Source organism: Lagopus leucura, unplaced genomic scaffold (genome assembly GCF_019238085.1).
Source record: "Lagopus leucura isolate 7727_CA_CO unplaced genomic scaffold, USGS_WTPT01 Super-Scaffold_100017, whole genome shotgun sequence".
Lineage (NCBI taxonomy): Eukaryota > Metazoa > Chordata > Aves > Galliformes > Phasianidae > Lagopus > Lagopus leucura.
In genome coordinates this window covers 3,608,123-3,620,857 of record NW_024962271.1, presented here as the reverse complement: position 1 = coordinate 3,620,857, position 12,735 = coordinate 3,608,123, and the positions used below count along the sequence as shown (strand labels likewise).

At 38.6% G+C, this 12,735-nt stretch overlaps 1 protein-coding gene across 2 annotated transcripts; it reads left to right on the top strand.

The window, feature by feature from the left end:
• Positions 1-2,558: 2,558 nt before the first annotated feature.
• On the top strand, positions 2,559-9,317 carry CLEC3A (C-type lectin domain family 3 member A). 2 transcript variants are annotated; one of them, XM_042877194.1, is made up of 3 exons: positions 2,559-2,709; positions 4,654-4,734; positions 7,898-9,317. In XM_042877194.1, exons 1-3 carry the CDS (start codon positions 2,595-2,597, stop codon positions 8,281-8,283), a joined length of 582 nt encoding a protein of 193 aa, XP_042733128.1. In that variant the 5' UTR covers positions 2,559-2,594; the 3' UTR covers positions 8,284-9,317. The 2 variants fall into 2 exon arrangements, 1 of the variants encoding a protein (XP_042733128.1); XR_006180220.1 differs by lacking the exon at positions 2,559-2,709 and adding an exon at positions 3,843-3,852 and having other exon boundaries at positions 4,660-4,734; positions 7,898-7,912.
• The last annotated feature ends 3,418 nt before the right edge of the window (positions 9,318-12,735 follow it).

Sequence of the window (12,735 nt, the reverse complement as noted above, 5' to 3'; positions counted from 1 at the left end):
GTACAAGCTTCTTTTCCAAATCTTACGTTGAGCTGAGATTTCTGTAATTGAAATGCTGCAGAAACAGTTGCTCAGATTTCAGCAGCAGACACAGCCCTCAGTTTCCCACTTGGTCCAACAGACCATGATGCAATCAATTCTGAAACCTGGAGGGAGCCATCAGTAAAACACAATTTGTGCATGGTTTGCTTTTCAAGATACCACATTATCTTTCTTTAAAGATATTATTGCAAGTATTATTCTTCTTGTAGCTCTACTACCTCAGGGGATAACAAAAGACACGATCCTCCTGCATAGATCCTATTCCTCATAACAGGAAATTACTGCTGCAGCCAGACTATTTCAGGATCTCAGCCGAGCATCCAGTCCACGTCTCACACTGACTTCTCATACTCTGTGCCCAGTTGCATGTTCTTTCCACAAACTCAATGATGGCTGAGAATGGAAAGGAAAAACAGCTGTACAAAGAGTTTTTCTGAGCCAGTTTACAGGAGCACATAAAGGTGGAACTGTCTCTGAGGGGAATAGACTTTTTAACTTGAAGAGACTCTGTGTAAAAACTGAAATGAACTTTTCACCAAAGGTTGCTTAAGCTTTGAATGGTTCAGTTGTCTGAAAGCAAAGGGAATGAGGCAGGGAATCAGGAGCCAGAAAACCACCCAGGTGTCTGTGCAGTACAGCAGCTCTGAATTCTGCAAAATGTTTCTTTTCAAACCAAATAATTCAAGAAAAACTGCAGCTTTGTCTTTATGCAGTTCTACTATACTGGTGTGAATAAAGAGCACAAACATATCTTAGTCTGGACACAGCTATAAAAGTATGAGTATTTATATTTGTATAGCACATTCTCATACAGAAAGAGGACTAATTTGTCCCAAGAAAAATTACTTTCATATATATGTAACTTTGTTCACTCTCTGGGCCATATGATATTACTCTAACTATACTTGTAAAAGAAAAATTACAGCTCTAAATGACATTGTTATGCCAGTTTCTAGACCATACACAGAGAATGTATTTACTCTGGAGGGGCTCTAGGCCTCCCATAAGGTTCCATTTTCTGCTTCCTCACTCTAGCACTGGGAGTTTAAATATTCTAAGCAAAATATTTCGGCTTCTCCCTGACTCTTCTGCTCACACGCTGTATACAAGAAGTTAAACTTGCTTTCTTAGTTGTTGTTGATAAGTCCTAAGCTCAAAACAGAGCTTCAGACTGTTCTTTTAGCACTGTTCCTAATTTTCTCTACACAATGCAACGTACTTCAATACTTTGAAGCAAACTACTGGAAACAAGTTTTAGAAAATCACTGAATTTATGAAAAGTTTATAAAGTATTAGTTCATGATTAATAGATGTGTACCAGCTATGGAGAATCCAATTAGTTGTTTGGAGGTATCTAAAACAGCTGGTGTAGGTATGTTTTACATTACGAGTGCTGCAGTGATTTTAGAATCTATGTGGTTAGAAAAAAGCCAGTATGCACTCATGTAGTAAAACAGCATGCCTCTAAATCTCAGCTTCCTTTTAATAAAGTAATAAGTCTCTTGCTGTTACAGTTCTAGAAGAAAAACAGTGATAATATGACTAGAATGGAACCAAGGCAGATGGCAAAGAGGGGTCTGGAATCATAGCTTCAGAGTGGCATAAAGTTTTCCTGCCTGCACCCCTTGCTCAACAATGACTTCAGTGTCAGCATTTTAAACAAACCCTCTTGTTGAAAGTCTGATTTATCCACTAAACTGAGTGAAAGGTGATATTGCTTATAGCAATCCCAATTTAAAGGCACTCCCAAAAATCTCAGTCTCAAGGCAAATTGAAGAGCTCCAAATGCAGACACCTCTCCATAGTCTAGATAGCACTGTCCTGCTTCCAGTATCTTGTACTTTGCTGTAAGCAGTATCTCCTGCCCTGGCCATGTACTGAGGATTTGGGAAGTATTGTAAGAGTGTAAAAGATCTTTTGTTCCCCTAACTAGACCCTGCTGATAGCACATAATGTTCTTATTCAGAAGCACAGTAATATCTAGCAGGTATTTATGAACTCTTAATAAAATCATTAATGAACATCTGACAATGTGATATATATTCTCTGTGTGTGTGGCTGCCATGTTTACTAAGGGACAACATCTTTTTTTGTTTCAGTGTAAATAAGATCATGACCACTGTCCATACTTAATCAGCATGGGACAGAGACATGCTACCCCCATCCTGAGGCTGGCGTTACACAAGGCATTTTTGAGCATCCCTCTGCTTTTGCATACCGTTATGCTTCAAAGATAGTGTTATCTCTGAAGAAATGGCATTCATCTGCAGCAATCGAAGCACTGTTCAGTGCCCTTAAAGCAACCTGTCTCAGTTGAACCCAAAAAGGAAACAGGAATTTCAGAAGAGACGTGAGAACAAGGGGGCACCTTATGCTGCAGCCAGCTTCAGTATTAAACACATTTCGTAAGCAAGGAGCACAGCCAACCCTGTCACTACACTTTTATAAAACTGACCTCAGTCAGTCCTGACTGTGATGTGTCTGTGTGACTTGCTCTCAAAGCTGCTGAAGAGAATCTCTTGAAGATTTTTGTGAAGTTCTTTAAAGGAGAGATGGCACAAACTGGACTTATGATTTTTCTACTCATAAGCATATTACTGCTGGATCAGACCATCAGCCAGGCTTCCAAAGTCAAAGCTAGGAAGCACAGCAAACGTAGAGTGAAAGGTACTGGGTTTTAACTGGGAGAAGGGATAGAGATTTATAGACTGTGCAAGGTTACTATGTACTTAACATTGTGTGAGTAAGAAAGTAGCACTATTCAAATGTTTATTAACTAATGATAGTCAAGTCTATATTATGCCTGTCTTTCAAATATTTTTATGTGAGTTAGTAAAGCCAAGAATGATGTGCTAGAATGAATTATAGAAATAAAGCTGCATTGCTTTTAAAAAATATCTTGCTCTTTTATGGCTGTTCATCTCTGTTAACAGCTGACATTATTTATGATACAAAGGTAAAGCTGAGAAGACTCCAGCCAATCATTCCTAGTTACACAGTTATATTGATTAAGAGCAGAAGAATGGAAATTCACGTACATATGATGGAAAAGAGCAGAATAAAACATTAAGTCTTCAAGGGTTATTGTTCAGGTTTTTGTCCTTTTCCTAATTTTAACAAAATGTCTGTGTAATATTTGTGGGATACTACTTGTATGAGCAATATGGTGAAATTGCAAGTCAAATTAATAAAAAAGAATTCCCAAAAGAAGGATTAAATTCCCAGAGCAAAGATTACAGAGCAAATACAGAACCACTGACTGTTTGGAAAGGTCTGTGTACTTAATTTAAGGGCTTATTTCTAGTAGAAGTGCGCATGATGGAGGTTACACTAATGGCAAATATTTAAGCTCCTTGTCAGTGGAAAATATGGAGCCTTGATAAAGCCACTGTACAGCACAGTTATACTGCTTTGGAGCTATAGACTTACATATTTTTATTTTTCCCTTTGAATCTTTTCAGTTCTTAGCTTGATATACCCTTGTGCTGCCAGCACATTTTTCTGTCTGCTTTCCACTGATAACTTCTGCATTTGAAACAGTTTGTCAAAATAATGGGTGTTCTGAGGATAAGTTACCCAAAATTATGAAATTCAGGATGTGGGTGCAAAAAAAAAAAAAAAAAGATCTGCATAAATAAGTGTGCTACTACTAAATAAATAAATAAATCAATAGTCCCAGGAGCTCATCTGTTCTGCTTTTTACCTCTTTCAAAGCAGAGAAGGATCATGGAGAGACTACTGGGAACTGGGAGTCATAGGGAAGAACACGGACTGGGAGTCCTGCCATGGGGAACATAAAGGACAGCTGAGGTCAATCCCCTCTGATTAGGGAGTATGGAGAAGGGACAAGCTTTCTGGGGTGGAGCTGGAGGATTAGGTGATGTAACACGATCTGTAGGAACTGTGGCTTTGTTAGTTCTGCTGCTTGTGAAAGAGCCTATTTATTCCTCCTGCTCATTACTGAGGCTTCTGGAAGGTTTGCTTACCACTGCAATCAAACTGTAAACTTGTGTAATGGAATCCTGTCTGCTATCTGTTTGATTGCGGTGGGCCATTAGAATGATTAAGAGGAAAAATATGCAAAAGAGAGCATGAAAAAGGAATTATTATGTGCAATTTAGCATCCTTTCTTATCTCATCATCTTTTTGGTACTTCTGTCAGTGTCACAAAATGGTGACGTGGGCTGAATGTGGGTGACTCGAATCATCAATGGGAAGGAAGGCTCCCCCTGGGGAGGGGAGATTGTAGCTCAGCAAGCTCGTCTGCATGCATTTAGACATCAAACTTAGATTGTATGGGCTATCCCTGGCTGTGTTAAAAAGAAAGCCGTGTAAAACTTATGTGTACACAGAATCTTCTGTCCTGCTTTTGTTTTTATGACATATATATATACACAGACATGTACACGTACACCCACACACCACAGCATACAGGTTCAAATGTAAACAGGCAAATTTTGCTATAAACTAGAGATGGGCAGCTAGAATACTGATGCTTTAAAATGGCAAAATACGTCTTGGCAATGCAGAAACTCAACAGTTGTTAAAATGAAAAAAATAACTTTTTTTGCATGCATACCTGCTTATTTCTCTGTATTTCTTTCATTAAAGAAAAAGATGACCTCAAGACCCAGATTGACAAGTTGTGGCGAGAAGTAAATGCTCTCAAAGAAATGCAAGCACTTCAATCAGGTAAAGCAGCTTATACTGATCAGTGGCATCCAAAAGTTACCGTAAAGCAGCTTATCCTGACCAGTGGCATCCAAAAGTTACCACTGCCTTCTCTCTCACACTCTGCAGTCTCAATCATCTTTTTAAAGGTGATTTGAGACTGATGAATATGGCTTCTTAGAGCATAGCATGATACAGCTATACTGATGAAACAAGAATTGAAGAAAGTATTTGGGCAAAAGCAAGTATGAACTAGTGGTACACATGTGGTGATTCTTCACTAAGAGCAATAATTTTTCTGGAGTAAGAACTACCATTGTCTTTGCTATGCACAACCTCTAGCTGTGATTCTTGTGCATGTTAGGCATAACCAGAAGTAGGCATAGTTGCTGGGTTTCAGAGCTTAAATGGTCAGTAAGTTGGGTTCCCAGCTTGGATACGAACATGGGCTAACTATTAAAACAAAAACAGTCACTGTAAAGGCTGAGAATATCCAAAAAAAAAAAAAAAAAAAAGCTTAAAGGACTGAGTCATCCTAAATGGCGGAAACTGCAACATTCAGATGTGAATGTTACTCTAAAACCTCAAAGTAGTATTCACTGAGAGTCCAGAAATATTCTGTATCAACACGCAGTCCTTTAAATACTTCAATAGTTAGATGGAAATTTCCAAGCAAAATAAGGATAAATATGTGCACACTTACTAGACAGTTCTTCTTTTTCACAGCTGTTGACACAAAGCCTGACATTTAAACATATTCAAGAGGACTCTACAGAGGAAATGACATCATTCACATGAAACAGAACATATTTTGCTTAGGGATGGTAATATGCGGGTTTGTCTTGTTTTGCATCCTGGGAAGCATTGAGCTTTTTGAGCTTTACTAAATATTTTTCTTATAAATTTCTCATAAGAGGACTATAGAAATTTCTTAAAAGAGGAAACCTGTGCTAGACAAGTAACTCTTGTTTAAAAGTAGTTCTTGTATTGCTTCCAGAAGAAGCTTGAGAGTAAGCAAGCAGTGGCTTAGAAATGAAACCAGAGGCAGGAGATCTGCTATCCTCAAAACTTATTTTGAGTTCTATTCTAAATTCAGAACCCACACTGATCAAATGGATTCCAAATTTGGCAAAAAAGAGACCTATCACCCCTCTAGCTCAGACTGCATTTGTTAATGGCTTTATGATAGTTTAAAAAGTAACTCTTTTTTTAGTTTATAAGAGCTTTCAAGACATTCTGATTCCTTCTTTTTCTTTTTGAATTTCCTAGTTCTCCTTTCTACATACCGTGAAATGTTGCCATATGCCATTTAGCAGCATGAACTTTCTCCCTAAAGAGGAATAGTCTCCATCATTACTGCAGAATTGTTGAAATAGATTAAGTCTCTGATTTTCCCATGAATATAAATTTGTTAAAGAATTCAAAATTTAGCAAGTACTCTAATTACTTTTCTTTGACCACTGTCTAGCTTAGCACTTGGAAAGGATGACGTTTGAAGGATAAGTCCCAGCATAAAAAGATGATCTTGAAAATGCAGCTAAGGAATGCAATGACTGCTAGAACTGGAGATGCTAAAGAACTGAGGCATGTAGGATTTGGTCCAGAGTGAATTTCCATATCCTGTTGATCAGATACATTATTACTTTTTTTTTTTTTTTTTTTTTTTTTTTTTTTTTTACTAGATCAGATGACAGGAATTAGAAACAGACTATAGAAAACATCAGGACAGAAGATGTTCATATTGTTTCATGACTGTTCTTATTTAAGTACAAGATGAGTTTAAGCAATAAATGAAATGGCCTGGAAGCAGGCAGATGCAAGATTCCAAAAATAAGTATTTTAGTAGTCTATTGAAGCTCTTTGCTACCTTTCTCAACTTAGAAGAAATACTCCTATGAGGTGGGTTCTGTTCTTGTAAGTACTTTTCTTGGGAGAGGCAGTTGTTAACATACGTGCATTAGGAGAGCTGGAAAGTGAAGCTTGAAGATTGACTCCTGCAAGCCTGCCCGCACAGTTTGGGCTGGAAGAACTCTGAGAGCAGTTCTGCAAGGCAATTCCAGTTGCAGAGCAGATGCCAAATTCATGTTTCAGTACACTTGTGCTTTACATCAAGACTTCCCTGATATGTTCCAGAAGAACTAAGTCCAAACAGATTTTAAATGCAGATGCTTATGTTACTTGGTTCAGATTGTCACGCAAACTCAGTACGCTTTTTAGAAAGTTTTAATAGATCTAAGTCACTTTACATCATTTGAGTTTGAAGGGATACACTTTGCTGGAAAGACCAGAAATTAAGAACTAAAGAACTCTTCTCTGCAGGTGGGAATATACTTTTGTCAATCACTCAGAAAGAGATTTGCATTATGATTTTCAAATCAATATTTTTCTGACAAGCCGGACATACTTAAAATAGCATTTCTAGTATTTCCTTGCTATGAAATAGGCCTATTTAATGCATAATGCTTTACTCTGGAACTTGAATACCGTCAATATGAAAAGACCTTTGATCTGCCTGTTTAGTATAAAGCCAAGTATAGATTTCCTAACGATTAACTCACATCTGCCTACACTATGAACATCCATACCTACCCATTGCACCAGTTTTAAGAGATGAAATAAGGTAAGACATGTTAAAAGAGGACTATTTACAGAAACAAGTGATAAGACATACTGACAACAGGCCTGGTTTATATTTTATTGTTCAGAAGTAGCCAAATTAAATTAAAAAAACCCAAACTCAAACATAAAAACCCCCGCAAACCTAAATTAAAGTAGGAATCTGAGGCTTAAATCATGCTTCAGGTTCATCAAAGTAAACACAGGAAAGATTTTCCAAAGTACCTGATGGTGTTAAGATCACAACTTTATCTATCCATTCTCTTAAGTGACTTTTCTGCAGTAGCCCTAAGAGCATGCTCAGATTTTGGCCAACTCTTACACCCCACAGGACCCCACAGTGTGTCTGTGAGCCATCTAGACTTCCTAAAGGCACGCTGGCATGTTGGCTGCATACAAGATACTACATAAACAGGAGTAGCAGACCCACTCTTCAGGTGCAAGATCTTTTCACTTGCTGAGCAACTGATTGCTTAACCACCAAGACACCTTTAGAAAATCACGCTTTAGGAAACATCATTTAAAGCTCAAGCTTTTACTGAATTTGCAAACTAATATCTATTCACAGTCTGTCTTCGAGGGACAAAGGCCCATAAGAAGTGCTACCTCATATCAGAAGGCACCAAGCATTTTCATGAAGCCAATGAAGACTGCATAGCCAAGGGAGGGACACTGGCTATCCCAAGGAATAGCGATGAAACAAATACTCTCCGCGACTATGGCAAGAACAGTATGCCTGGAGGGTCTGAGTTCTGGCTAGGTGTCAATGACATGGTAAATGAAGGGAAGTTTGTTGATGTTAATGGCATGGCTCTACAGTACTTCAATTGGGATCATGCCCAGCCAAACGGGGGGAAGCGTGAAAATTGTGTCTTCTCTTCAACACAAGGCAAGTGGGTGGATGAGGTCTGCCGTACTGCCAAAAGATATATTTGTGAATTTCTGATCCCGTAATTCCATACACAAGTGATCATGACCATATTTTGGGTTATTAACATGCCATCTTTTCTTGTTAGCAGCCCCTCCCACTTAGACAGTGGTGAGTTAAAAATATCCATCTGTTGCATTATACTCGCTCTTTCCTGAAACAGAATTTTTCTTCATTAATTTATTTTCTACTCAGATGCTTAAAATGTTATGTGTAGTGAGTGCTCTCATCATGTACAGGAATACATGCTATATTTTGACCTATACTGCATCGTATTTTGCCATATTCTTTCAGCCTGATGTTCAGGTTACTGGGGTTCACCTTCATTTCTGCACATCTTCATGGTAGAAAGGTTTTTGCTTGATCTCACATCTCTAGTGAATTTATTGAAAGTATACAAGAAGATTGCTGCATGGAGACATGTTCTAACAGAAGATGTAGGGCTCTTCTCTGTTCCAGTGCTTAAGGAAGACACTGAGGTTTATCCTGGGAAAACGGCCATCCTCCTTACAGAGTGTAACAGGATGGATTTGTGACCAAGACTTTTACCTATGAGATAGGAAAGATAAAAAGGAAAATCTGATGATAATTTTTAAAGCACACAGAGTTAAATAAGATACACTGCTACAAAATGGGGGAAGTAGCTATTATAAATATCAGGTCTAAGCATGGTTGTTTCTAAATGTCTCAATTATGGTTAAATATTAGATATCACTTGAAGCATTCCTGTAGAAGAATCCAACCTGGGACTTGATCATGGTGCTAGCATGTAATCCCTTAGAAAGATGTGCAAATGCCTCTCCTGCTGGATCAGAATGAGGCTTTATTATTCAGGCATGAATGGAGAGGAAGGGTTCCCTCTCAGGCACAACATACCCCCTCAATCTCCTCTCTCCATGTTGTGGGTAGCATGCCTTGCTGGCACAGATGAGTGGGGCCAAACTATCACTCACTGAGCCATGTGCAGATTTTTCCATTTGATACCCAACATTTGAGCTAGCTATTTTTTGCTATTCTTAACATCACAACACATATTTGCCTTCATGTTATAAACTGCAGTTTCTCCGTCATGTAAAGGAATTTCAATAAATGATTTAAATATATTGTTGCTTGGAGGTTAATTTCTACTTTTTCTCTTTTAATTGTGCAAGATTTTCTTAAATTGTGCAATAAATTTGCAATTACTGGTATTTAAATGTAGTAGTGTTTTTAAGAGCTTTAGCATACATGCAAAGGCCATTATTTCCAAGTGCTTTCTTGAGGATTCATAAGAACTTTGGGTGTTCTATACCACATCTTTACTGTACATACATGCCACAAGACAAAATCCCTACTTGCTTGAGTATCATTTAAGATGCAAGCACTCTGTGCAGCCCTGTAATATGTATGGCAATTAATTCAATTTGCCAGCATGTAGGCCTAATTCTGAGTTGTCTTACTTGGATCCCGAGTTAAACAAAGGAGCAAAAAGTCCCCAGAATTTTCTATCAGAATCTACCAACTGTGGTTACGAAGCAATATTCCCATTACCTATTTTGTAACACAATTAAAAGTTTGCAGTCATTTCCTATGGCTTCTTTACCTCTGCCTGGAATAGTGTTATCTGAGCATATCCCTACAGCTACAAGCAAATTGCAAGTTCAGTGCAAATTCAAAAACCTGCTTACTGCAAACAGCTATCAAAGTTCGATGAGTTTATAAATTGATAATCAATATTAAGATTCACAGCAGAACTCTTGATTAAATAACTAATAATGGCAGAGATGAAGTAAACTGGAAAATGACAGAAAAAAATCTGATGTGGCTGGAGATGGAAAGGAAATGGTAGGATGATGAAAATCTCTTGGAAAGGCCTGCAGTGGCAGCAAGACAAACAGAAAAGAAAGTAGAAACATAGCAGGGAGAAAAACTTTGTCCTATCAAATCAACCACCACTACCTCCCATCTCAGTGCACCTGTGTGAAGGGAACTCAGAGCAAGGATAAGTATCTGCTGCAAGGTTGGCTGGCTCTGACCCACCAGTTCTCTGCACAAGTTCTTATCACCATCCTTCTCTGTGTTTCCTCTTTCTGGATAACACTCAGTATTACTTGTGTTTTCCATTTGAGTAGATTGGGCTTCCTTCTCTAGTCTTTTGTCTACCTAGTCTCTTCCAATTAGTTTTTTTTTAAATCCTCTGAGGTCTCCCGGTGATGTTTTCACTGCAAGTTCCAGCTCTGAGTTCTTCGTCTCCTCACCAAGTTGTGCAACAGGACATAACTGCAACTTTTAGGTATGTGACTGCAAATCAACTCCGGAAAAAGCTGCAACACTCCCACCCAGTGGTACAGCAGCAGAACGCAGAACACAAGTCTGAAGCGCCATTTAAATGGTATTTACTGTACAAAACACTGCTTTCAGTTCCTTCCAGTTATTTTCTAATAATGTTTGCAGGAAAATAGAAAATTTTTTTTAAAGACTTAATATTAATTTTCAGAAGTGCTTGTCACTAAAGCTAGACATACATTATTTGTATATCTGATGACAAGTATTAGCAAATGTCCATTTTAGGCAGAAAAAAATAAGACTTTATTGAATTCCAGGTATGTTATAGATTCTGCCTTGACAGCATAGCTGTCTTGCTACAGAGCTGCATCGCTTTGCTTCTGTCACATGTATTTCAGCACATAGTAATGTGAGCTTACACACACAAATGTAACCATAGCCCTTTTACTTACTAATATTTCCTCCCTCTTTCTCCCACCTTTTTCTCTTGATTTTTCCTGCTGCCATTTATTTTTCTCCATACATTATTCTTTTCCACAGTCCTCATACATACTTATCAACCCCTCTGGGCAAGAAAATTCTCTAGGACGCAGAAGTCTGCTTCTGTGTATTTAAAATTATATCAGTTAAGGCTATCCGCTATGCCTTCACCGCTTGTCAGTTCCTGCTCTGAAATCTCCACCGAGGGCGCGGATCTCCCGTCTGAACTGTTAGGAGCAAGCAGCGGGTGTGGTGCAACAGAGGGATTTTCGGGGCAATGTGCTGCTCGCAGGATCCGGCCCGGCGCTGCCCGCGCATCCATCGCTTACAGCTGCCCTCTCAGCTTCAGCACCGGGCGCCGGCGGACAGCGCCGTCCCGGGGCGGCTGCCGAAGGGCTGCGGTCTGCCCCGGGATGGCGCTGTCCGCCAGCGCCCCGTGCTGAAGCTGCGGGGGCAGCTGGTGAGTGCCCCGTGCAGAGGAGGTCCTCCAAGCGGGGAAAACTGCCTCTGACTGCATGGCAGAGGCTCTGTGGGGTTCTGCCCCAGATCGTCCGGGAGCAGGACTGCAAAACTTGTCCCTGGGTCTCCCTTTGGAGAATTCACGCCCGAGCTCTGCTCCTGAATGAGGGCTGCATCTTCTACACCTTTGAAATACATGCAATTTATGATTGTTTTATATAAATTCAGTGTTTTGATTTTTGATTTTTTTCTTAAGTTATAATGTATGCCAGGAGTTTTGCTCTTTTGTGAGATGTTTAAGTCATCTAGAAAATCGGTTGAAACAGAAATTTTTTTTGTATCACTTGCAGTGTAAATAAAAAGATATTTACCACATATTAATTATATATTTAGGAAAATCTGTCTCAGCTGGTCATGCTTTTCGAAGGCTGAAGTGCAAAAATAATGATAGGAGGAGAAGAAGGGATGAGGGACTATCAAAAAAGGAGAGAGAAAGGATTAAAAGCACAAGCTTTTTCCTTAGGATAGAATCAAGCTTTAACCAGTAGTGCCCAACAGCAGTAGAACTAACCCTTTCTAGAACTCAACTGATTTGTTAAAATTTTACCTATATGTAATCAGAGTTGCCTCTTCTAACTTACAATATTATCATGTTCTTGTTTTCAGGTCCTTCTTGTGTACATGGTAAAACAAAGTTCCTATTCAGAAAAGTTTACTGTCTGGATTAAAAAAAAGGAAGATTACAAACCCCATTTTACATAGGAGAAGATGAAGCATAAGGAAATTAAGGATTGAAATTAGCATTGCTTAATAGAGTCCTCATGCCAAAAGTACCCTCTCTTCCAATAGAGACCCTGAATTTTCCTCCAAAAAAAAAAAAAAAAAAAAAAGGCCACATCATGTCAACTTTATTTTTGATTCTTGAATCAGATAATGCTACGCTTAGCATTCAATTAACAAATACTGTACTTCATATTTACTTCAGAACATCTAGAGTAATTATGTTAGCATGTGCTACATGATTACTACAGTGAGTGTGTTACTGTTGAACTGCTCTATAAATCTAACATACTGTTAAATAAATTATCATTTTACAGATTTAGCTGAGCACTCAATTTGAGCTAGCTAAAGCAGTGTGAAAAGCAGCAAGATTAAAAGCATGAAGCAGAACATGGCCAGTACCTAATTAAGCAGGGAACAATATGGTGAAATGAAAATGTGGATAATGCATGTGAATTTATTATAGGAAACCTGTTCAAATTTGACACTATTTC